The 25505-nt window shown below is 39.8% G+C and overlaps 2 protein-coding genes across 5 annotated transcripts in view; one reads left to right on the forward strand and one right to left on the reverse strand.

Moving 5' to 3' along the window:
* The first annotated feature begins 222 nt into the window (after window positions 1-222).
* paqr3a (progestin and adipoQ receptor family member IIIa) lies at window positions 223-13461 on the forward strand. Of its 2 annotated transcripts, XM_078251448.1 has the most exons (9): window positions 281-382; window positions 1020-1120; window positions 1224-1455; window positions 2626-2788; window positions 4459-4614; window positions 7388-7585; window positions 8977-9067; window positions 10668-10851; window positions 12979-13461. In XM_078251448.1, the coding sequence occupies exons 3-8, from the start codon at window positions 1262-1264 to the stop codon at window positions 10808-10810; spliced, it is 945 nt and encodes a 314-aa protein (XP_078107574.1). In that variant the 5' UTR covers window positions 281-382; window positions 1020-1120; window positions 1224-1261; the 3' UTR covers window positions 10811-10851; window positions 12979-13461. The 2 variants fall into 2 exon arrangements, with proteins under 2 accessions (XP_078107572.1, XP_078107574.1); XM_078251446.1 differs by lacking the exon at window positions 1020-1120 and having other exon boundaries at window positions 223-382.
* Window positions 13462-13513: 52 nt separating this feature from the next.
* bmp2k (BMP2 inducible kinase) overlaps window positions 13514-25505 on the reverse strand; it is a 56903-nt gene continuing 44911 nt past the window's right edge. For all 3 annotated transcript variants that reach the window (XM_078251450.1, XM_078251449.1, XM_078251451.1), the window contains one exon: window positions 13514-19750. In XM_078251450.1, coding sequence (XP_078107576.1) covers window positions 18315-19750 — 1436 coding nt within the window. In that variant the 3' untranslated portion in view covers window positions 13514-18314. The remainder of the gene's footprint in view (window positions 19751-25505) is intronic.

Here is a 25505-nt window from a genome sequence, read left to right on the forward strand (position 1 = left end):
CATTTGACATTTTCTTCGAAACTATAGTTACTTAGAGTCCACGCACTTGCTTTCACGGTCGTCATCAGCGGAGTTTGCTTAGTTGACATATGTAAAAACTATAGCTAAAAAGCTATGGTAAACGTAAAAACGCTGCATGCTTTAGCCAGCTCATGAGCTCAAGAGCCACCTATGTCTGGGTCTGATCTTTTTATTCAGGCAGTCTTTTGGGACAGCGGAGGGGTCCGTTACTGATGACGTCTCTGGTGATTTGGAAGCTGTTGTAGTCGAAACTTGATACACTGCGTTGTATATTAAATTAATGTTAATATATTTAAACTAATGCATAGTACGTACTATAAGCCACAAAATGGAACAAATTGCACATATACAAAATTGAAAGGTGAGTTTGTTGTTAATTTCTTGGCTCTAAACAAAGCGGCATGTTAGCTAGCCTCTAGTAGCCTGTTCAGACAGACTCGAGCTGTAATTACCACTAGCTGCCAAACTGCTTAGAAAAGTCTTATTATTTTAAGATTGACTTGGTTAACGACAGTATTATTTACCACCTAAGGCTTAACCTAAAATGGTTTCTAGATCAGTTGTTTTTTTGGGGATAGTCGGCTGGTAATAATTTACAAAGCAGGCATGTTATATCAACAAAATCACAACTTGTCTTGATCGTTATAATCAGTAACACAATGACATCTAACGTTAATGTGTCAACTGTATATTGGTATGGAAAGACTGGGAGTTAAATCGTTTCTAGAAATATAAACTTAATTACCAAGTGCTTGTTTCGGACAGTAATTGGATTAATGTTTGGAGCCTGGAGCTTAGCACGTACAAAAATGCGATGGTACTGAACGGAGTTTGGTATTAGTTGTTCTCCATACAGTTAGAGCGGTGGCTTCACCTTTTAAACCAGCCAATTTGTGTTAGCTTATATTAGCTCATCTAGTTTCTTTCATACAGATAATATGGAGAGAATCAGCTTTCCCCTGATGATAGCTTTTGCTATGTTCTCCACTTAAATTTAGGAAATCACCAAAGATGCCCTTTAAATGAGCGTGTCACTTGTATTATTGCTCAACTGGACAGTAAAAACAACTCTTCCACCTGCCACTGGCTGGTAGAAAAGGTAAACTTACGAGCAAGCCACAGCCAAACATGTAACAGTATGTAATTGACTTTTCATGTAGGATGCAGCCTCCATTGGCTCTGATCTGACTTTTTGTTCTCAGTTTCAGGTCAGACTAAAACAGACTCCTACAGCCCAGCCATGCCTCAGAAACCCCAAAAGAGCGCCCAGACTTCACACTACATTGAGCTGGGAGGTTATCAGTACTGGCCTGTGCTGGTGCCCCGAGGTATCAGACTGTACACCTACGAACAGATCCCAGTGTTTCTGAGGGAGAATCCCTACATCACAGATGGATACAGAGCCTATCTGCCCTCCAGACTGTGCATCAAAAGGTAAGACGTAATGTTGCAATGCTTAAGTTGTGTTTTCTCTTGACTGCTGCTCAGGGAAGTCAAAGTGCAGAGTTAAAGCTAGATGTTTACTCAGGGATCTTTTAATCAGCTATCTGTTGCATAGAAGTGCTTCATTGCATTTTTGTAGTTAAATCAGAATTTTCGTCTTCTCAGACTACACTAAAACTGCAAAACAATCATACATTTTAACAACAGATGAGGTGGATGATTTCTTTACAACTGCAAGAAAACAAACAATGTCTTTTTCTCTGTGGCCACTGTGGCTGGTGCGTTCCACTGTTTTAGTTGCCTTTCTTTATAAATATTTTGTAAAATTAGGTTGATACCCACATATATCCTACAGATAGGGTTTCCCATTTGCCTACAAACAATATTTAAAGTAATAGTTCTGCTTTTTTAAAGTGGGGTTGTATGAGGTACTTATCAGTCCTCCAGTCGGTCAGCACTTTACCTTGCCGCCAGACAGCCCTTTCCTCCAGTTTCCACAAAAGTTTCCCTTCTCCATTTTTCGACAGTCTCAGTTCTTCTGTATACTCCTATAAAGGGTATCCTCTTGTTTTCACAGTGACATAATTTGCTTGTCGCTGTCATAATCACTCTTTTTTTTAGAAAACATTTTATTATTTACTTATACTTGTTGTCTCGGCACAGTTGTGCTCATGCGTAACAATACAGTTCAATAAGTTCTACATAGCGTACACTTACACTGATATGTTTTCTTAGGTGGATCTTTTTTAGGGGGCTAAAATATGTTTTTCTGCTTGCCGTGCACAGCCTACATACCTTAGCTTCCATGCCTCTCCTTTCTTCTGCCTCTCCAAACAAGGGGCGTACCGACCTTAAGGTAATACTCTGACTATGGATAACTACCTCAAACGACCCCACATGAAAATAACCAAACTATCCTAACCCCTGACAGCGTGATTGGTTTTGATTCATTTTTATTCTGGGAAGTTTGGCAGCTAATTACACTAAACTCATGTTCACCTTTGGGTTGACTTCCTGCATGTGCATACAGCATTACTGTGTTGAATTTAAATACTGTGAGCTGTGCAGTTGAGATCTCAGTCTGTAGTAAAAGATGATTTTGTGAGGAGAATAACACATTTTTTATCTGAATGATGACTGTTTTAACGTTCCTCTGTGCAGCCTCTTCATTCTGTCCAATGAGACGGTAAATATCTGGAGCCATCTGTTGGGCTTCCTGCTCTTCTTCTTTGTCGGGGTTTACAACATGGTCTCAGTGCTGCCGGCCATCGGCGCCTCTAAAGAGGACTACGTCATCTACTCCATCGGACTCTTCTGCTTTCAGGTACAGGACTATGTTTTCCAGTTCACTTTAGCAATGACAGTTGGTAGAACACAACTTTGTCGCCATTAAAACACCATATTGAAGACCTCACCCACACCCGATTTACGATTTCTAATCGAGTTTAAAAATAAATAAATTGCATTTCTTTTTACCATTAACACTTGAAATGATAAAGGCAGTTGAAGATTACAACGTAGTACGAAATAAACATTGTCCTAAACGATAAGTAAGGGTTAATGCCCGACGAGGTGTCCATTGTCAGGTATTAATGGTTAACCATGGTCCCTTGCCAAATAACATATTTTTAAAACAGTTTATATTTTAATTTGTTTTACAATCGAAATCTGAAGTTTATCCAAACAATAACTCCGTTTCCCTGGTTACGCCTGAGAGTTGGACTAATAATAATAACTTGGATTTATATAGCGCCTTTCAAGGTACCCAAGGTCGCTTAACAAATGGTGGGGGGGGGGGGGTTTAGGGGTCAAAGGACTTAGTGAAAAAGAAATGACTAATACCTGGAACAATCATTCCCATCCTATAAGGTTCTTATGCAATGCAAACGTTGTTCACTCCTCCAGGAAATAGGAAAGACCTTAGATACGACTTGCCTTCCTTAGCAACGGGAGATATTTATAGTCCGCTCAGCTCGTAGAACCCTTCAGATCAGGAGCCAGAAAGCTAACGCTATGCTAGCAAGATCCAAAGTCAATAACATTGTGTACAGTTGGCAATCAGTAAAAATAATTTGACAGTATATCGAACAACAAGACAAGCTAGCTGTCAGCCACGTCATTGTCCCCAAAACAATATAACGACTTTTACAAACAATTTTATCCGCGATGTTTCGCTGTGAAACAAAGTCAGTTCAGAGGGGAAGTATAACTTACTTCTTGCAGCTTGTGTGTTAGCGCTATCCTCTGGTGTTCAGAGGACGAGTTGGAAATAACAGATTTACATTTCCTTTTTGTTTTAATGTAGCGCATTCATTTAGAACAGTTAACAGTCAGTTTCACCGTAGGTGTCCTACATCACTTTTTTATGGACACCCTGCAGCCAATGAGAATCGAGTATTCACCCAGACCACGGTATAAATTGGAATTTATTGATCAAATCAATTTTGAATCACTTTTTGAGGCTAATTATTTGCTCAATTAATAAAAAATAAATAAGGATTAATTGCAAAAAGATATTTCAGGTTTCTGTCATTTTTACATTGAGCCAAGTTGACCTAGGCTGGGCTTGTTATGTTACAACCAGGTTTCTCCTTATGTTGAGGGTTGGTGATTTCCAATTCCAAATATCCTGGAAACTGAATATGTGACAATTGCATGGTGTTACCTTAATCTCAATGGTTGCAGAAATACATCAGAGCTTATCCAAAATATTAGCAGTTCTTCTCATCAAATGAAAAATAATCAGTCCAGCAGTTGGCTTGACCAGGCTTCACAACCAGAGTTTTCAAGTCCAATTTAAAAAAAAATAAATAAATAAATATATATATATATATATATATATATATATCGGAAAAAAGGCACAATTTTGAGATGAAATAGTTAGGACTTGTCTTGTTAAATCATAATATTTTCCTACTTGTTATCTCGCGGTGCATGTCACATCCTTTGCTGCAGTAATGCCTGACTCTCCCCTTGTTGTCTCACCATCCTCAGCTGTGTATGCTGTGTTCGGTGGGTTATCACCTGTTCTGTTGCCACCGCTCGGAGAAAACCAGCCGCCGCTGGATGGCGCTGGACTACGCGGGGGTTTCCATTGGCATTCTGGGCTGCTATGTCCCTGGAGTCTTTTACACCTTCTACTGCAATAATGTAAGTTCACCTGCAGCCTGCAAGTCACTTCTCTGGTTTATCTTGATTTGTTCTCTCTGATTTGTCTCTGTCCCACTTTCTCCCTCTGGAGCTGCATCCATAGCTTCAGTTTAAAATCCTTTAAGGAAACAAAAAGCAAAATGTTAAAGCTGCTCTCCAATCCTGTGTGACTCAATTACGCTCCGGCTCAGTTTAATTGTAAATGGCTTATTCTCCTTGTGGAGTCTAGATCATGCAGCAGATGACAGGCAGAGCAGACAAACTGCTCTACTGTTTCATATCTTGTTTCCATATATTTATCCTGTACTCGCTACTCCTTATCTTTTTTTTCTCACTCTTCAGGCTGCTGTGGTTTAGATTTTTCCTTTCTTTTGAAATGTTTTGCAACTTCTTACAATACTACAATACTGTTTTTTTAATATATTGAAAAAAAGCCAACATTCTCAAATGTTTAATTTAGTCTAAACACAACTGGTAAAATTATCATATGGTCCATTCCATTATCTTGATCATCAGCCTGAATTCAGCCTGACATTGTGTTCCTGTTATCCAATTTTTTTTTGTTGGGGGGGGTTGTTTTGATCTAACCAATCAGTATTGGTCGATTCATCCGTCCTGCCAGAAGCTGTGGTAGCTGTTGAAGCAGTTCAGTCAACGTTTTTCAGGGCAATCGAAATCTTCAAAGAGTTTTTATTTCATAAATTGACTTGCAACAACCAGTACTGCTGCACCCGTATCATCCATGCTTGTTTTTTTGTTTTTTTTAAGTCTTATTTTCTGAGTCAAAAATAAACTTTAAACGACAAATTGATGTCTTAGATTAGGGACTATCTGATTAGAGAATAGGTAAACAAGATTATGGGTCTGACCAGATATTTGATACTCGATCCTGCAGTACACCACTACATTTTGAGTATTAAGATTTGAGAAGAATTGAGGCTTATTTACTCTTACACTCAGTGCAGCTTCATGCACATCATAGATGATGTAAATATGTTGATGTGTGAGCGTCTTTGCACGGATCATCACTAAAATGTCTAACCACCGTCCTCCCTGGAGACTTTTAGCTCAACGTCCTCGGCCTGAGATGGCGTAATTGAATAAAGCTGAAGTGAAGCCCACAGTCTGGCTTTGCCGATTGACTCATTGTTCTTGGTGAATAAGCAACACGACACCTTTGCTGCCTGCGCTCGTCGTTTGGAAAACAGCCTCTTTGACAGCCGCCCACAACCATGCTATTTTTTATTTTTTTTTTCCTTTCCTTTGCTATACTCCTGAAGTATTTGGCTGTGCTCTTTACTGTTCGCTTTCCCCCGCATATTGGAAGCGCCGGGTTATTTTGCCCCCAGAACGCAGCTGAAATCTGCTCCAGCCCAAACCAGATGGCTGCGTTCATGAAGCGGTCCATCACTCCTGTTCCCCACCATATGACGTTTGCAAGTCTGGGAGCTGTCTCAGCGTAGGGGGCCCCCCCTGTCCTTGCCAAGAATGGGGCTCTGCTTCTGGGTGGCTCCACTCCTGTGGCACGCCAAGTCCCTACAGAAAAACCTGATTTTTATATTTAGCCAGTCAAACTCTTGTCTCGTCAGAGTGGTTTAGAAATGTAGATTTGGAGAAGAGAACGTGGTGTCTGTTTAGAGAAGAGCTTAAGAAATTTGGCTGGACCCGAGTTGGGCCTTGTTCCTGGTGCAAATTTATTCACTGTGAAATTCAGCAGGACTCGTCACATGAGGACGTGTGACTGGACGGAGGCCTACATCCATACAAATGGACAGAAGGGACTGAGACGAGGCTGTCCAGACTGTGCACACTAACTTATAGAAGTATAAGTAACAGTGAAGACTCTCTGTAGGTTTAAATATGACTTAAAAAGAGACCTTTGTTTTAAGCACCTACTAACATTAATTTTCACTGTTTTATCAAGGAAGTTTATTATCATATTCCTTTTGCAAATAAAATAAACCAACACGTAGAGATTGGACACTCTAAAGTGTTAATTTAAAAACAAAAAGATGGGTAATTACCAAGTGATTTGGATCACAGAAAACAGTTTATGGCATTAATAAACAATAATAATTGTTTTCATTCTTGATCTTATTTTCAGTCAAACGATCAGAAAACATCACAAGTTCTTTGAGCCCAAGGTGAAGTCTTACATTTTTTTTTTTTTTTTTTTCGACCAATCTAGTCAGTCTAAAACCCAAACATATAAGATTTGAGAAGCTAGAGTGAGACAGAATATGGTATTTTTTGCTGGATGCATTATTGCTCTGTCAAATGATTGCTCTCTGTCACTCTCCGTGGCCACGGACACCCAGTACTGCAATGCAAGGGATTTCAACAGGGGGCTCTATCACTATTGTGTTACCTCATTCATTGATAGTGACTTAACTGACATTTATTTAAATGAAAATCGTCAAGATTATTACTTTAATGCAGAACAGCATCAGCAGTCCAGTGTGCAAAACATCCATTACAGCATGCTGTACTCAACACAGAAACATTTTTATTTGGCTTACAGTCTGCTTTACTAGCCTTTTTTCTTTTCTTTTTGAAAGCTCTTAATTTTATTTTCTTGTATGTCTAAAAGGTTTTATTTTGACACAATGTAACACATGTAAATAAATCAGAAAAGCCTTAAAATGTACTCGCTTCATAGGAAATGTGAGAATGTCCTAGTGAGAAGCATCCATATGTATACTGTGAACTGGAAGGGAGTGTGCGTAGCTGTGTACATGGTGTGATTTGACCTTCGACCTTCCTGTCCCTGCAGTACTGGCGGCAGGTGTACCTGGTGACGGTCCTGGCCATGATCCTGGCGGCCTTCTTCGCTCAGATCCACCCTCATTACCTCAGCAAGCAGTGGAAGCAGCTGCGCTCGCTCATCTTCTGCGTGGTGGCCGGATACGGCCTCATCCCCACCGTCCACTGGATCTGCATCACTGGCGGCTTCTCTTCAGAGCTCGTCCAGGTGAGCACGCTCAGTGTTGTCACAGTAACCGTAATCGGTTTATTTTGAGAGGTTAAAGGTGCACTATGAGTTCCTGCATGGCTTCAGCACGATTTCATTTTTGTCTCAAATCGTAGGCATCTCTCCTTGATCCGCTAGCTACCTGCCCCCAGAATACACTGTGAAAAAGCCCGGTCTCGGGAGACAACACAGGGGTCGTAAATAGAGGGTGACACGGGAATCATCCCATCCCCAGCCCACGAAAATACTCCCGTCATATGCCGATCACGTGACTGCCGCTCCTTGGCTTTTGCCAGCGTTGCTGTCTCGGTGCAGCTAAGGACTGGGGGTACAGCAAAGAGGCGGAGCTGAGAGTAGGCCGTCTGAAAAAAGAGAGCCACGGTATGGTTGCATAGTGCCTTGCCAGCAGCACACGAGCACACCGTCTCATACAGCTGCACTGGGGAGGAGTCTTCGAAGACACTTTCAATTGCAACAGCTTCTTTCCAGAATCCATTTTGCCGACTCTCGGTGTAGTACGAAATGCCTCGCAATCTTTGGACGCACTCACCGCATTGCAGCGTCATTTTTTTATTTAATCTCTGGCTCCGTCCCGCTCCCGTTGATTTCTATGCCCTCTTCCATCCCTATCACGTTACCAACAGTGAAATTGACTCCCGTACCGCGGGACTCCCACGGGAATACCGTGACCCACTGGAGTGCCGAAAAATTGTCACCCTGTCTAGTCGTAAACGTCAAAGAAACACTAGGGGCACAGCTCGCTTGGAACCTCGACGGCGGTGATACTAAAAAAAGCAACTGTTAGCAGGTACCAGGGACTTTTTTTCGTAATGGAAAACCAAAAAAGGCGAGAGAGTCTCGGCGAGTCGAGCAGGTACCATGTAATGGAAAAACGCCATTAGTCATGACAGTTACGGAAACATGGGGGGAGGGGCGAGCTTGCTCTGTTTTGTTTGGTATTTACTTTGAACGTCAACAGAAGTGACGTCATGCAGGAACTCATAGTGCACCTTTTAAATTTGACGTTGAGCTGAGTGAACAACATATTTTCGAGCTGAAATCATTTCATTATAAAGAAATATGAAGGACTAGTTTCTTTGTGGAGGTTGAAGGTTCTGGAGATGCATTAATGTATGCTGAACTTTCTTTATTGACTGATGTCAGCTGTGAAAGTAATAATACCCTTACAATTATTTGACTATTATAATTATGCAATTGTGGAATTGTTATTCTTGTCAAGTTTTCTTCCCAATTTCATTAGCGCTCGCACTTGAAAAGACAGCTCTTGCTAATATTTTGACTCCGACAACAGGGTGCTGAACCATGCTTCTCTATTGTATTATGTAGCTGTTGGTCCACCCATAGGTTATATAAACATTTCTTCCCTTCAGGCTTTTGTTCCTCGAGTCCTGGGGATGTATTTCATCGCTGCATTAGCTCTCATTTTCTACGTTTCAAAAGTTCCTGAACGCTACTTCCCGGGTGAGACTACTTTTTGATTTTCTCTGTCACTTTGTTCTTCACTTCACAAATTGTAATGATTACAACTGTCTGGAACAATGTCGAGTTCCATAGATGATCAGGAATGATCAATATTATCATACTAACCAGTGAAATGTTAAAAAAGCTGCAAGGTTGTAGTTTTACTTTTGAGGGAAACCGTGTCCAACAGCTTTGACTTCAGTGCAGCTTTTAATTCTATGAAGCTACACATTCTCCTGCAAAGACTAGCCAATATTAACATAGGTAAGGGTCTGATTCTCTGGATCAGAGACTTTCTCTCCTGTCGCCCTCAGAGGGTATGTGTAAATGGCATTTTGTCAGGAGTGCATACCATCAGTACAGGCTGCCCACAAGGCAGCGTTCTTTCTCCTTTGCTTTTCTGTCTATTCACAAATGAGCTTTCTATAAATAATAGCACCTTTAAATTGGCCTTAGTAGGCCTCTTACAAAAAACTGACCCCCTTGGTGAGGCCTCCTATCTAGCACACATAAAGGCCCTAGAAGCATGGTGCAATGACAGCGAGCTAGAGATCAATGTGGCAAAGACAAACGAGTTACTCTTTTGCAAAAAACAAGACACAACAATAGAGCCAGTTTTACTTAATGGCCTAGCAGTTGAAACTATGGGAACGTTTAAGTACCTAGGTACAGTCCTTGACAACCATCTGAGTTTTTTAGATAACAGTATATTTATAAGAAATGCTCATGACTACTCCGTCTCCTCAGAAGACTGAGCTGTCTGGGCGTCAGTGCTCAGATTACTGAGCTAGTATACACCACACACATTGAAAGTGTTTTAACCTTTCATCTCTCTGCTTGGTTTGGCCATTTAAGCTGCAAACTCAAGAACAAGCTTAACAGGATAGTGTCAATGGCTAGCAAAATAGTGGGGGAAAACCCCAAAAACACCTGACCCAAATATACACTGACAGAATGAGGAAGAAAGCTAGGAAAATCGCTGCAGATAGTACACACCCTCTTTCCAGCCAGTTTGAGCTCCTGAAGTCTGGGAGGCGTTTCAGAGTGCCTCTGGCAAAAAGTGTATTTAAAAAATCCTTTATTCCAAATGCCATCAGTATCCTCAACCAAACCAAGTGACAACATCAAACTGAGCTGCTATTTTAATGTATTTAAGCATATATATATTTTTTTTTTTATCCTGATTTTTTTTCTTTTCTTTCATTTCCTATTTTTATAATCCACTTACTATGTCTGAGATGTTGTCTGTGTGTTTATCTGTCTTGTATGTCTGGTGAGCCAAAGAAAAATGTCCACCTTGGTGGACAATAAAGATTCATTCTATTCTATTCTTTGAGCTTGATAAAATAATGTCAAAGATTTTGTTTGTCGAGCAACAGTTGGGAAGGTTGATGATCAAATCATACTTAAGCTCAAGTCTTTAACTCATTATTATATTTAAGTCTGTAAAAGTAACACTTTTACAAAAGACAAATGTTTAAGAACCTGTCTTTACATTCAGTATAGGCAGTACTCTGTGTCAGCAATATGTAGCCAGAGTCAAATTGTCAGACGCTGGTTTTATTTCCTGCTCTTTTCCACCTCTGTGATGCTGCTGCAGGTCAGCTGAACTACCTGGGCTCCAGTCACCAGGTGTGGCACCTGCTGCTGGTGCTGATGTTTTACTGGTGGCACCAGTCGTCATGCTTTATCATGTCGTACAGACACAGCCAGCCCTGCCTCGACGCATCCCACCACGCCTAGGACGCTGCTCTGAACGCTGGGATCCCTGACTCTGTTAAACTGTAAGCAGCACTATTACTTTCAAGCTATAAAAAGATATTTTATACAGCATGTTCATGTGCTCTTAAAAAGTATTAAAAGATGATAAATCAATTTAGTGACAAATATGGCCCCTACCTGAGGTATAGAATTTTGTAGCTTGTTTTTAATATATCACTTTCTCCAAAGATGTTGTATGCTAAAGTTTGCTATACAAGACTTTGACATAAAAATATAAAAGTAAGTATGTTATACTATACTATGACTTTTTCATGACTATTTGACATACTATACTGACTTTTTATGCCATACTATACTACGACTTTCAAACATACAATACTATGACTTTTATTGACATACTATACTATGACTTTTTTTTTTACATACTATGACTTTTTATTAGGGCTGTCAAACGATTACATTTTCTTAATCGGGATTAATCGTTGAATTTCTATAGTTAATCGCATGTTATTTTGCATTTCAGAACTGTTTTTAAGTACATATTAACAATGGAAAGCAATTCTTATCAGTGTATCTTGATTGGGAATCAAATGCAAAGAAAGTGACTTTATGAACTTGATTTTAAGATTTGTATTTGTTTATTATATATTTAATCTAGTCACACATTTTAATCTAGAGTTAATATTAGGGTTGGGTATTGTTTGGTTTGGATACCGGTGCTAATGCGGTACTTTTAAAATGGTACCGGTGCATTAACAGTGCCTGAACCGATACTTTTTAAGAAAGTAAGAAGGGTACTAAACAGTTGGTGACATTAAAGAATGGCTTGTTTATTGCTAAGGCCATATCGTCAAAATTAAATGTTTAATAATAATGTAATCACTATAACAATAACTTATTTCACTAGTAAATAGCTGTTGAATGACAAAAACATCCACCAGATGGGAAAAGGGCATTTAACAACAACTTTGAATGCACCACGAGGATGTAAATTACCAGTTTCATTGAACACACCGTCTGTGTTTTTCCGACAACAGCAGCTGCAGATTGTTACATCCCGGTGTTGAATCCTCTACAGTGAAATACAGACAAACTTTACACCGTTTAGCGTTAGCTGTCAGCATTGTAACCGTGTTTAATCCAGCTGCTAGCTAGCGGTAGGCTAACGTTAGCTGCTGTCGAGTATAGTGTTAACTAGCGCCCGTACAGCAATGTTTCTGTTGCCTGTAACGTCTGTTTCAGAGCATCAGAGAGAAGTGCAGACATATCAGTGGCACCGGAATGAGGCACCGAAATCCGCGTTGCTATTCCTGCAGCAGCAGGATGTGTTACGAGGCAAAATAGTAGCCTGTTAGGCACGACGCAAAGCCAAGTGAAGTGAAAATAAATTAATAAATGGCGGCATGTGATTAAAAAAAAAAAAAATTAACGCATTATGCTCGGCTTTTAATCGCACCGCGATTAACGCGTTAATGCTGACAGCCCTACTTTTTATACATTTTTATGAAATACTATACTGTGACTTTTTATGACTTTATGTAAATGTTTATGACATGCTATACTATAACATTTTTATGACATGCTATACTATGACTTTTTATACATTTTTGACATGCTATACCATGACTTTTTATGGTATACTACCACTTTTTTACATGCTAAACTCAGACTTTTTATGATTTCTTTGTTATACTATATTACGACTTTTTATGTCATGCTGTACTATAACGTTTTTTGACATACTATGACTTTTTATACATTTTTATGCCATACTATACTATGACTTCTTTGACATAGTATACTATTCTGACTTTTTTTTCTGACATGCTTTACCTTGATTTTTTTTTAATACATTTTTGACATGCTATACCATGACCTTTATGACGTACTATACGATCACTTTTTCACATGCTATACTCAGACTTTTTATGACATACTATACTATCACTTCTTTACATGCTATACTATGACTTTTTATGAATTTTAATGACATGCCATACTATGACTTTTCATGACATACTATGGCTTTTAATGAAATTTTATGAAATGCTATACTATGACTTTTAATGACATGCCATTCTATACTACGACTTTTTATGAGTTGTTTTGAAATACTATACTATTGACATTTTATGATAATTTCATCCTTTAATTCTTTCATTGTTGAAGTCATTGTTTTCTCTCTTTAGGGTGGTGAATGGCTGCAGTGTATTCCAGCATGCACAGGTACAAGGCGAGGAGACACCATGGGCAGGCCTTCAGTTGTTCTCAGTGTCCCCACAGATGGACACATTGGTACCTGTCTTCAGTCCACCTGACCTGTGGAGGAAACCATCAGACCGTGACCGCCGGGATGTGAGGTGACACATGTTGAGTTTGTTTTAAGATAAAACGGGACCTCTGGCTGAAACGAGCACATTTTTACCATCGTATCACCAGAAACTAAACTCAAACTACAAAATCTCCCCAATTTTCACTGCATCCAAATTTACATAACTTTAAAAGCAGCTTTCATCACAGATGCAGCGGCAAAAAAACAAGACTCAAATCAGTAGCATTTCCTCTTTTTTTTATAAGAGATAATGTTTTCTCTAAGTGCCTGTTAGTGAAACATCATGTAAGTCTTGTTATGTAAAGGTTTGCTCTGAAGGCCAATATCTCAACTAAGTCACTCTTTTAAAGGTTTATAAACAGTGGTTCTCAATCTGAGAGGCATCCCCCCCCTAAATAATCTATTTTGAATATAGTTCCACTTTATGATGACGCTTTTAAAAGTTGTTCTGCCTGTAGGCTTCCTTCATTAAGTAATCAAGTAAAATGACCTTAAAAGGGAAACTTAAATGTTTTAATGTCAACCTTCTGCACAGCTGTTCAAAGTATGTGTGGAAATCTGTTTTTACAGTGTTAAGAGCTGTGGAGCTCGACCCAAATCCTTTCCAATAGATTCATTTTATTTCCAAACTACTGGTTGTACAAGTTGTTTGTGGTGAAACTGTTAGGTATTTCCTGGTGAGAACAAGCAAAAACTAACCAGTAATTAATTCATGTTTAGATAGGAAAACCAAAGACCGCGGTGGAGCAAAGCTCAATATGTTCATCAGTTTACATTACATTTTGATTGTTAATTTTGTCCATTAGTGTGCACAGTATTGATGTTTCTCACTGCTGAGAGACAACCGATTGTTTTAATCCCAGGGTGGTGAAATGTACTTATTCTAAATACAGGTACTACACAGAATCATGAACTGTACAAGTACCTGGTCCTCCAGAATGTAATGTTTTTCTTTTCATGTATTGGGCTGCAATGCCTCAGTTCATCCTGGCATTTATCTGCACAGGATGTTTGAGGGGAACCGCCTCAGTGTTCACTACTGGAATGTTTTCTTTGAGAAGTGTTTAAGTCCTGTTTATTAAAAACTGCGCTGAATCCCCTACGAGATAATTGTTTCTAATTTCTCACTCTCATATCTTAATTTTATTATTTTTCAGCACTAACCGGTGAAAGTTAATGCTTATTAAAATGGTGAGTGGTCAGCACGGCCTCTAGGGGCTGCTAGTAAGACTTTTAAACTGTGTCCCAGTTCTAAACTAATACTTATGTCTACACATGTTGACAGTGCATTACTTAGCAGTTTGTACAAAAAGTGTATTGCATTTATTTCTTGAACACTAAAAGATACTGTATCGTTTAGTCTACGTAACATACATACTGTATAGGCAACTTACAAAAAGTCCAACATTTCAGTTGCCTCTATGTATCCGTGTTTAGCCACCTGCACTACACTGTGTCTCTACATGTGCATTTATACTAACTGATACAAGGCTTCAGACAATTTCAAATCACTTTTTTTGAGCGGTCTGGGGATGTAGCACCATTCACAATTTTCTACTTTTCTTTACAGCAGTGACAACATCCTTTCCATTTAAAGAATGCTCAAAAGTCAGTTGACGTATTCTTGCATGTTACTGTAATTACTGTCAACTAAGAATTTGTTTGAAGTTAGGACACAGTTTTGTTTTTAAAGATTAAAAGCACTGATTTAACATTGTTAAAATCTGTATACACGTGCATTGTAGTTCATATTTCAATGACTTTTCTCCACACTGTACATTCGGATGACTTTACTTTTTCTCTCTATAGTTTAGTACTGTAGTAACAACTGTTTTCTAACTGCTTTTTCTGCCTGAACTGAACTTTCGTTCAGACACCGTAAACCCCACAGTACTCTTTCTCCAGCTCACTTAGGGTGATGTGCAATGTTAAAGGTCAACTGTTTTTGTTGTTTAATTGCTTCATTCCAAAATGCAACACAACCATGGTGGATAGAAGTCCTATTTTAACTTTAACATTTAAAAAATAAATGGTTAAATGATCTCAAATGTTAGTTTTGTACTTTGTTCATGCATTTCTGCTTGCCATTGTTTAATTACAATATCCAGTTAAATGGTAGCTGTCTCATTTTGGAATGAAAGTCATTTGTTTTGTGTGTAATATTCAATGTTTAAGTTTTAGGCCGAGACAAATGTTCTCTAGTGTTAAGATTTCAGATTGCTTTTGTTGTTGTGTATTTAAATTATTCATTATGAACCTGCTCTGTACTGTTTGTAAACATGTTTTCTTTGATAAGCTCTAAGAGACATCAGCTGTGTGTCTAAGACTTGTTTTGTAGCAGCGGAAATTTTGTATCTTGTCTTTTCATACCTGAGCAATCAAACTGCTGAACTTGACTCTAAATAAAATTAACCATGTACTGTTTAAAACGTGTTTGTTTTAAATTCCACTTTACATCATCCACCTCAAGCACTGAGAGGACTCTTTTTTTTATTGCATCAAACAGCAGTATAGCATGATAAATACAATATCAGATTTAACCTTGTGAAGAAAAAACAAAGTAGTTGTATCAAACGGTTCCACTGGTGAAAACACGGCAACCTGCAGGTTTAATTTAAACAAATGGTTGTGGAGGTAAATGCAGTGCTTAAAGCCGTCGACGTCGAGCACACAGAGAACTAGTTCATGGGAAGATTCAATGCCGAAAAGTGCATTCATGAATACAAATGACCTGATGACACATCACAGATTTCTCAGTGGGTGTTGAATTTTGTTTCACTTCATGAATACGCCAATTCACATTCTGCGTTAAAGAATAACCGGTCATATTCCTTGTTATTGTCAACAACTAACAGGAAAAGACCAAAAGTAGTAAACTGATCCTACTAACGAGCCTGTGTATCCAGCCTGATATTCCTCTTTCTACTTTATTTTGACTCAATCCCGCATACACCGTCCTGCTGCCCCAAATACTCACTAGAGCACCAAATGTGGATTAATCCGTTGCTGAAAATAGTCCCCAACCAATGCACCATTTAGTCCCCGTTTGGAAAACATTTGATTAAAAACTACAGTGCCCAGCTGTTTTAGAAACAACTGAACCTTCATCCCATCAAACTCTCAGTAAGGAAGCATATACATTGTCCCGCCCCAACAAGTCAAATCTATTCCTTTAAAAAAAACACTACAAATGTATAATTTAACAAATAATCGATACTCTCACATCTATCCCTTTCATTGTGAAGCCTGAGCCGGCAGCAGCTTAGCTTAGCATAAAGACTGGAAGCACGGGGGAATCAGCTAGCCTGGCTCTGTCAAAGGTAACAAAATCCACCAGCACCTTTCTTGGCCGAGTCTTAACGTGACCATGAGGTTTCCAGGAAACCAGAGGGACCCGAGGATGTCGCTACTCCAGGCCAAGAAATAGTCTCTTACATAACCCCCTGTAAAAACGTCATGCATTTTACACCGATTACTGAGATTTCCATGTGCTGGCGGGCAGATTTCGGTACAGTTGGATACAGCCAGGCTAGCCATTTTCCCCGTTTCCAGTCTTTATGCTAAGCTAAGAGTCTCTTGACTGTAGCTTTACAGATATAAGAGTGGTACCAATCTTCTAAACCATCCCTCAGCAAGAAAGTAATTAACTATATTTCACAAAACATTGAACCATTCCTTTAAAAATGTGCTCATTCAATGGGAACCAATGTGCTTGGGGGGCCACAGACAGGAAGTCAGAAAGTGTTGGTTTTGGTCTTTTCCTGGGATTTGTTAAGAAAAACAAAGCATATACAATACGGCCGGCCTTTTCCTTTAACTAATCATACGATTCCCATTTATTCTTCAGCATAAATTATTCTGAAACTGTTAGGCGCACTTCAGTTGTGTTTCCATCGGTATATTTAAACTCATACATATACCTAACAATTAGATCTGTTTTGCGTTTCCACCGCAGACAGTATTCTTACAGTATATGTAGGCATTGCTGTTACCAGATGGTTACAGACGCATCAACTGTGGAAGTAGTGTGTTGTTTATAGTTTTTACATTTCCTCACTGCTCCATCGCTGTATTTCCTCTTTACCAATGATGCAGAGGAACGTCTGCACCAATCAATGGCCTGCAGTTTTACTAGCGACACCTTTTAGTATGGGATCATTGTGCTTGATTTGTCAACAAAGGGGCAACGATAAAAATGGGGCAGTATGGAGCGATTCTATTGGTACCATCCCCAACATTTGATAATGGAGACGCAAAAATAACCGTTTTAATGTGCAACGAACTGAACTGGACTGGACTGGACTGGACTGGTTTGGTGGAAACACGGCTTTACATTGCTGAGAAAATGGCGGTACAGCTTGTGAGTTTTTGAAGGGGTCAAAATCTGCTGATCTAAATTTGGCTTTGTGTTCATTTTCTTATTTCTAACAGAATGTGTTGAGTTAAAACTTAACAAAATAGAAAATTAACATTACTTACCTAGATGTTGAAAAAAAGTTAAAACAGGTCAGAGCCTAAAATTAAACCATACCCAATTAACAACTTTTAAAGGAAGTACAATAAATTTGATCCCTTCTAGTATTTAAAGTGTAATGCAACACATATCACAGCCACATTTGGTTGCGTAAAGACTACTGTGAAATGATGTATAGAGAAAGAACTAGAGAAAGATCTAATAAGGATAAAACAAAGTGGTTAAGGTCAACTCCCGAATGATTCCACGGACATGAAAGGCCAACTGGGCCGCCTGTCTCGTGGTTTCCGAGGTACTGTGCAGCAAGGCAGAGCCCAGCTCAGGTAAGGCTTTGTGGTGCTAAAAAACATATTGGTAGATCAGAAGGCAAGCCATAAAGAGCTTTTTGCAGCGAGTCAAGCGGTCAAACGTTAAGCTTATAATCACAGTACGATTTGAGTGAGTTTTCCGTTCCGGTTCAAATTGTCTTTACAAGCGTTAAGATGCAGCATGAAAGGCTTCTCAGCAAACAGGTACAGCTGAAAGATATGTGGAAACATCACTCACACTCCACAGGATTTAGGTTTAAGGTATTCAAACAGAGAGATGTATTAAAATGTTCTTTAAAAAAAGAAGAAGTGTTAGGACATTGTTAGCTCGTTGATTGGTTGAAGATGAAAAGAAAAGCTCAGGGGTTATTAATCAGCAACTGGCAGAGTGAGAAGTCACAAGAAAAAAAGTCACTGCTTTGTGGGAAAAGGTGCAGCTCCAAACGGGTCGAGGTCCACCGGTTGTGAGGGCGTTGGTGGCTGTTGCTGCTGAGGTCCCCTGTGGCTGACCGTTTCTGTGAAGGGCACCGCCCCGAAATCATCCATGCTGCTGGTTCCTAGAGCGCCGTGAAGGGGGCCGGTCCAGGACTTGCCATTGGCTGTGCCCAACTCGCTCTTGCCGTCAGCGAGTCCTTGATACTGGCCGTGCCGGCTGCCATCGAGAGGATGGAAAGGTTTGGCTCCAAACGGGTCTAAAAGGGCTTCGTCTACCGGCAGGGAAGCGCCTTTGTCTTTCCCTTCAGCCATGGTTATATCAACACTGATGTTCTCTTTAGAGTCAGAGGTGCTAAGGAACTCGTTGCTGCTCTGCGAGTCTCTCCGGCCAACCTTCTTGTGTCTGCGGACTCGCTCAGGTGTGCGGTAAGTTGGCTTATTGGTCTTGCGGCCTCCGGTCGGCGTACTGTGGTGGCGTTTGCCATTGCTGCCGCCTGCTGTGGCCTCCTGCTTGGTTTTTCTCTGGCGTGATGACAGTTTCTGGAGGCTGCGCTGTTTCAGCCTCTGCTGCTGAGGGCTGGCCGACTCCTCAAAAAACGGCTGAAAGATGTCTTCTGCACTTCTAGAAGTGGTGGGAGGCGGTGCGGTGGGGCCCGGCTGAAAGGGAGAGAAGCCAAAAATGTCAATGCCCTCAGGGGAAATGGGCGGTGTTTGGCCCATGGGAACATCACTGCCACTCTTGCCCGACTTGGAGAGGTTCCGGTTGAATGGCGCTTTGGTAAAAACATCAAACTCGCCCGTAGCTTGCTGCTCATGGCTGACTTGCCTGAAAGGCGCTTTGGCAAAGATGTCCGAGCTTTCTGAAGGCCCGACAGGCGAGGTTCCTCCGAGGAAGGGAACAGAACCAAAAACATCGACAGATCCCACAGCTGGAGCAGCTCTCGCTCCGCTGGGAGACTCAGGAGGGGTGATCAGAGTCATGGCCGAATCCTTCTGAGGACTCCTCCTGGTGGCGGCCGAAGCTGCTTTAGTGGCCAGAGCTTTCTTTGAGCGGTTCTTGACCCTGCTGGGGTTGTAGTCTGAGTCAGAGCTGTGCTTGTCTTCATCCTCCTCTCCCTCTTCCTCAGAGTCCATCAGCAGAGGCCTCTGTCCTAAATTCTCTGGCTCAGTGTCTTCACTGTGCTCACTGTTCAGGCCTTCTTCTTCCTCCGGCTCTTCGTCCTCGCTGCTTTTTGGCGAAGGTGGGTCAGACTCGAAGTCGCTGTCAGAATCTTCACCTGGTCTGCAGTTGCTCTTTTTGCCCAGTTTGTGCTCCTTGGCCACCGCCGGCTGCAGATCCTCTGCAGTGGCTGGGATGAGGGCAGGAACGCCGACTTCCTCATTGGTCTGCTCAGCCTTTATCTCATCGGTACCTGCAGAAGCAAGACACAAATGAGTTAAACCGAGCTTTCTGTATTTTCAATATTCTATGTGCATTTCAAGTTTTAACCTCTTAAATTAACAAAACGACTGACAGAAGGAGAATATTGGTGCCAGAAGTACAAGTTTTCATTTCCTATGTATGCAATATGTGGCATTACTGAAACAAGAATTGGTTTAGGTTTGGAAGTCCACAAATACAAATTCCAACAGTTTGTCCAATATTGAAGCAGAAGGAGCAGCGGAGGCGAAATCATAAAACTCAATATGGTCTAAAAGCTGCTCTGACTTCTCTACCCTGATCCTGCAATAAGAAGAGCTTAGAGGCAGAAGAAATGAGACGCCCAAGATTCACAGTTGCTTTCAAATTTAAAATCTCTGGCTGTCAGTCACTTCCTTCAGAGTTAAAAAAAAAAAAAAAAAAAGCTTTGTTTTGCAATTACTACTCCTTACTTTTCTGCATTTCTATAAATCCGTACGCATTTTTGGCATTTGCTGGAAAAACTTGTGCCTTGTGTACAATTATTTCCAAGAGATTTGCATAATGATAATTTAGAAATTAGTCTAATTAGCGAGTGGATAGTCTCCAATTATATTGAAAATAAATTGTGCCATACACAATGAGCCAATTTATTGTTCCCTATTAGTGGAAGCACTATATTAGAAAGCAGAGAAAGGAACCCCCGCTGTGAACACGAGAATGGAAACCTCTTCACGTCTTCAACCGTCCAAACTGGCAGGACGTGATGACAGATTAGCCAAAAGCTGTGTTGTTGATAAATGAAACAAGGCAGCAGTAAAAGTTAAAAGTAATAAAACATTAACGCAGGAAGCAGGAGGGGCTCTGCATCTGTCCGCTCCACCCGACTGCTCCCAGATTATAGCTTGTAATCACCTCTCGGAGTGAGACAATCTCACAATAGAAACAACTTTAATCACCAGAGAAGATGTCAGACTGACACACATTTGTTTTGTCGATGTTCCTTTGAGTGGAAAGCTGAAGGATTACACGCTGCGTCTGATCTTTTAAAGACACCAATAAGTGGTGAAAACATGCATGCGATTGTTCTCTTGTCTGATGGAAGATAAAAAATCTGTTAGAGACGTCTGACAGCAGGAGCTTAGAGAAGTCTCTTGCCTCACGCAACAACTCCCACTGATCCTAGATTGATTTGATGAAGGTGCAGAGAGGCGAACATTTACAAGGCCGAGTGACTCGGATTACATAACTTCTCAAAATACTGGGAGATGAAGAAATGAGGACACTGATCAGCAGAAAGTAAAATAATAAACGTCTCTTGGATCAGCTTGTATCTTTATCTTCTCTATTATGTCGTCGCATCGTTGTAAAACTGTCACTGAATACCTGAAGGTGTTGGTCTTATTTCACTTAGATTCAACGGCATATCATTAGTTGTTTATTTGTGCCACTGTGGCTGGAATTCACTTACATTAAAAAATTAAAACACATACTTAATACTGTATAGCACATTTCCTCATCACATCCACACTGAATGCAAATGCTGCTTCAGTTTTAGAGAACTGATCTGGGACTAAGGAAAGGCTCTAATTACTGTGATTTATTTTTCTAACAACCCACTGGGGAAAATCACAATCACTTTTAAAAATGTAGGTTAATTTGTTTTTACTTCAACACAGGATTTGTGTTTTTGAGAGGAATGAATGGAAGGTCAAATTGTACTCGGCCATACTGTATATGTGAAATGGTTGAGAGAGTTCTGGATTTTTACAAATTGAATTTTTGTCACGTCACTGCAGAGGATTTATACTTCTACAAAAAGGAAAGAAACATTTCAATTACACCCCACAGTGTATCAGAAAATGAACTAAATCAGAGGATCCATTTCTAAGCCGACTCGTTTACTGCATGTATGTTATTGTATGGCGAGCTGCTCTGTAAATTTAATCAAATAACAGCTCTGGATAGATGTATTTCACCCTCAAAATTATAATTCCTGTATCAATTATTCCCCGATTGTTGCCTTAAATTCATGAAGAAAATTTTGTTTTTGTCACATGCCTCCACGATGAACGAAGAATCCAAAAAGAATCATAAAATATGATAAATTGTAGTAATAGAGGGCCACATGTACTGAACAAAGGTTTCTTCAAGAAATCAAGGTAACACGGGGAGTAATACAAATGATCATTTTGAGGGTGAAGTATTCCTTTAATCTTATTATTCTAATGGCAATTCAATTTCAAAATGAGAATGTAAAATATTTAAATTTGCTTCAATCCTTTTTGAAAATATCTAAGCCCAAATAGTAATTCTTTGCTGTATAAATAAAGTTGTACTTGCATACATAATTGAGAACATTTTAGCCAAAATCAGTTGGGGAACACAAAATGCTGTCTTATAAATAGCTACGGAGTTCCTTGCTATCTTAGGAAAACATTCTGATGTTTCTACTTGAATGAGCCATCTTTAACTAATCGTGTACTGCAAATTTTGCAACAGCACAAATGAACTAACATTACAGACAGAAGGAGACAATGAAGTGTACAATTACAGGCAAACGCGAAGAAACCTGCAACTGGGTCCTTCTGGAGAGGGAAAACAGTCCAATTGAGGCAGGGAACAAATGTTAAACTTTAATTTACCACACTGAAGTTGAACCTGAACGATGCATGCCATGCATCTCAAACCGTGAACTGCTTGCGTTTTAAAGTGCTCATATTATGCTCATTTTCAGGTTCATAATTGTATTTAGAGGTTATATCAGAATAGGTTTACATGGTTTCATTATCTAAAAACACTATATTTTTGTTGTACTGCACATTGCTGCAGCTCCTCTTTTCACCCTGTGTGTTGAGCTCTCTGTTTTAGCTACAGAGTGAGGCGTCGCACTTCTGTTCCATCTTTGTTGGGAGTCGCACATGTGCAGTACCTAGGTAAGGACTACTAGCCATTCAGAAGCAGAGTATGAGTGTGTGCCATGCTAGCAGCTAGGCGAGCATTATAACGTGTGTTACAAAGTGACGCACGTTTGTCTCTGAAGTAAAGGCTGGACTACAATAGAGCTGTTTGGAGCAGTTTGTGAACAGTGTTTTCTGTTGGAGATGGTAAGTCCCTTTCGGGTGGACTTTGGGCTTTTTCACTTTGTAAACCTATAACGTGCACAAAAAGACATAACACAATAAAGGAAAGGGGAAAAGCAAAAAAGCATAATATGAGCACTTTAATGTTTCACACACCTGTTTGTGCAGGACAAACCATCACCTGCCTCGGTGTACATTTAGTTTGCGTTTGATTGGACGAGAGAGAGCTCAAACAAAGACAGCCATGTTAACAACAGGAACATCTTGCACATGGTGTAGTGGTGGAGAGACTAAACTTTCCAATACTTTAAAGAGCTATAAAAAAAGAACCAAGGTGAATATTGATTTTGAATGTTTTTTTTTATTTATCAGTAACATTATATAAAGAAATACATTCACACTCACAGTATGATACAGGACCTTTTACATAGTCTGTTGCAGTAACAAGATATGTATAAGACAACTTATTGATCTATAGTTTGTATTCTTTCTGCAGGAGAGGTACCAGGAGCTGCTGATATCGAGTACAACTAAAGAGTTGTGGCTTCTAATGTGGAGGAATTTAAATAGAAAAGTTCCCAAAGTTTTAGTGATCTGTTGTGGGGCTTTTAGCAGGGTGTAAAACTGACAAGAATGCTAAGAAAGGGGGAAACCATACGCCAAGACAGAGGATAAAAAGCACAGAAAACTTACAAATGTAAACAATATACAAAAACATATTCCTTTCCTTACTCGCACTTTGAAAAAAAAAAAAGAAAAAAAAAAAGAAAAAAAAGAATATTAAAGTGCACTTAATGGCTCTGGTCGTCTCGTTTACTTTTCATTTTGGCTTTGATGGTTCGCCTATCCACATTATATAGATCCATCCACCAATACACATGAACAAGATGTTTCTGAGTATGGCTGTTTTACTGAATGAAAAATGAAAAGAAACAAAGCAAATAAAACTGAACTGAAGCAAAGTTTTCCACAAAAAGCCCAATAACAGCAGGCAGTGATATGAGCGGAAACATGAAGTGGAACATTAACTGTTCCGCAAACTTACCTTCAGCTAAACACAGGACTTATACCAGTTAATATATTTGTACAAAAATGTGTATGATTCATGTCTGCATGGATGACTTAGATGGGTCACCTTCTCACTTGCTGCTTTAAGGCGGAGTAACAGCAGCACAGCGAGGGTTAACAAACATACAGCCCTTTAGGATTGTATGGATTCAAAATAAATTCACCATTTTGACGGATATCGTCGCTCATCAAGCATTCCTTTCAGCACAACAATTTACATTTACACCACTGAATGTGCCATAAGCCAGTTGTGTTCAACATAACAAAATAAAAAAATAACACGGTTTAGAGTACAAAGTTGTGTCAGTTGCTCATGAAAGTCTTATGAAGCAGATCTACTTTATGGGGGAATTATGCTCCTAACATCAGGTACTTTACCAGGCAGCACACTGCTTTCTGATAATAGTGCATTCCATTTGTACTCGGAAGTCGGATTTTCCGAGGTCAAAGTCGGAAACACGCCCACTTACCTCGGATTTCCGAGCTCGGAACTAGGGCAACCACTGAGTACCATAAGCCTAAAAATCCAACATGGCTGCTCGGTGTATCAACAGTTGTGAAAGCTGTAGTAACATAAAGTTATAAGCACTTCTGTGTTATTTGTGTCTCACTAAATCAGTCGTACACACAGTGCTATCCAACTTCTATCTGTGGACGTGTTACGCTGTTTGTATGCACACAAAAAAAAAACAGCGTAATGTGTTGCTATTAACTGGTAATGGCTAACCGGGCTAGAGCTAATGAAAACAATGAAATGGTACGCATTCAACATTCCGAGTTCCGAGGTAAATGGAACGCACTAAAAAACTGTCTGTTGGCTGGTTACCTGAAAGGGTCGAGAATTACACTCGTCAGTGCCGGATACGTTTCCATTTCCCTGCCAGCTAGTGTTAAAGTGTTTCCTTTGATCCAAACTTTGTAAAATTGAGGAAAACTAAAACTGCTGCTCAGTACCACTAAACATTTAGTTTTTCAGCTAAATGTAATCTGAGACCAAAAATAAATACATGCAATCATTTTATACTCAGTGAGGGAAAAAAAAGCTCTGTTAGCATTATCAGCCAGGTAAATGAAAATGCCACACAAAGGCACTTTGTAGCTAGAAATGGAAACATCTTCCACTAGACTTTTTTAAAGACGCTGATGCTTAGTAATTGCAATAAAACGAGATTAATTAAAATTTGCAGTCACACCATCAGCAACTTAACTAGTGTCATATGAAATAAGATTTTCTGTCTAAAGACCCCTCTACATTATGCAATGACACTTATCTTGCTGGTACATCGCATGTCACACTGTGAGATGGTTCTCATAAGATCTTGGTCGCAATCTGTCAGATTGTACAATATACATTTTAAGGTCTGGTAAATGTTAGTGCTATGATGTAAATAGGAATATAGGAAATAAATGTAAGCGAAAAGTCGTCCATATGCACTGCTCTCACGATTTAAGTTCCAGCAAAAACAAAAACTAAACTCTGGCCATGGTCCTGGATTTATTTTACGTGCACGGCAGCTGGATACTCACGGAATCACAAGATCATGCGAGAATTGTTCAAAGCAAAACAATGGCAGACGTGATAGACAGATGGTACAGTTCCTGCCCTTTTTCAAACGG

Source organism: Sander vitreus, chromosome 5 (assembly GCF_031162955.1).
Source record: "Sander vitreus isolate 19-12246 chromosome 5, sanVit1, whole genome shotgun sequence".
Classification (NCBI taxonomy): Eukaryota; Metazoa; Chordata; class Actinopteri; order Perciformes; family Percidae; genus Sander; species Sander vitreus.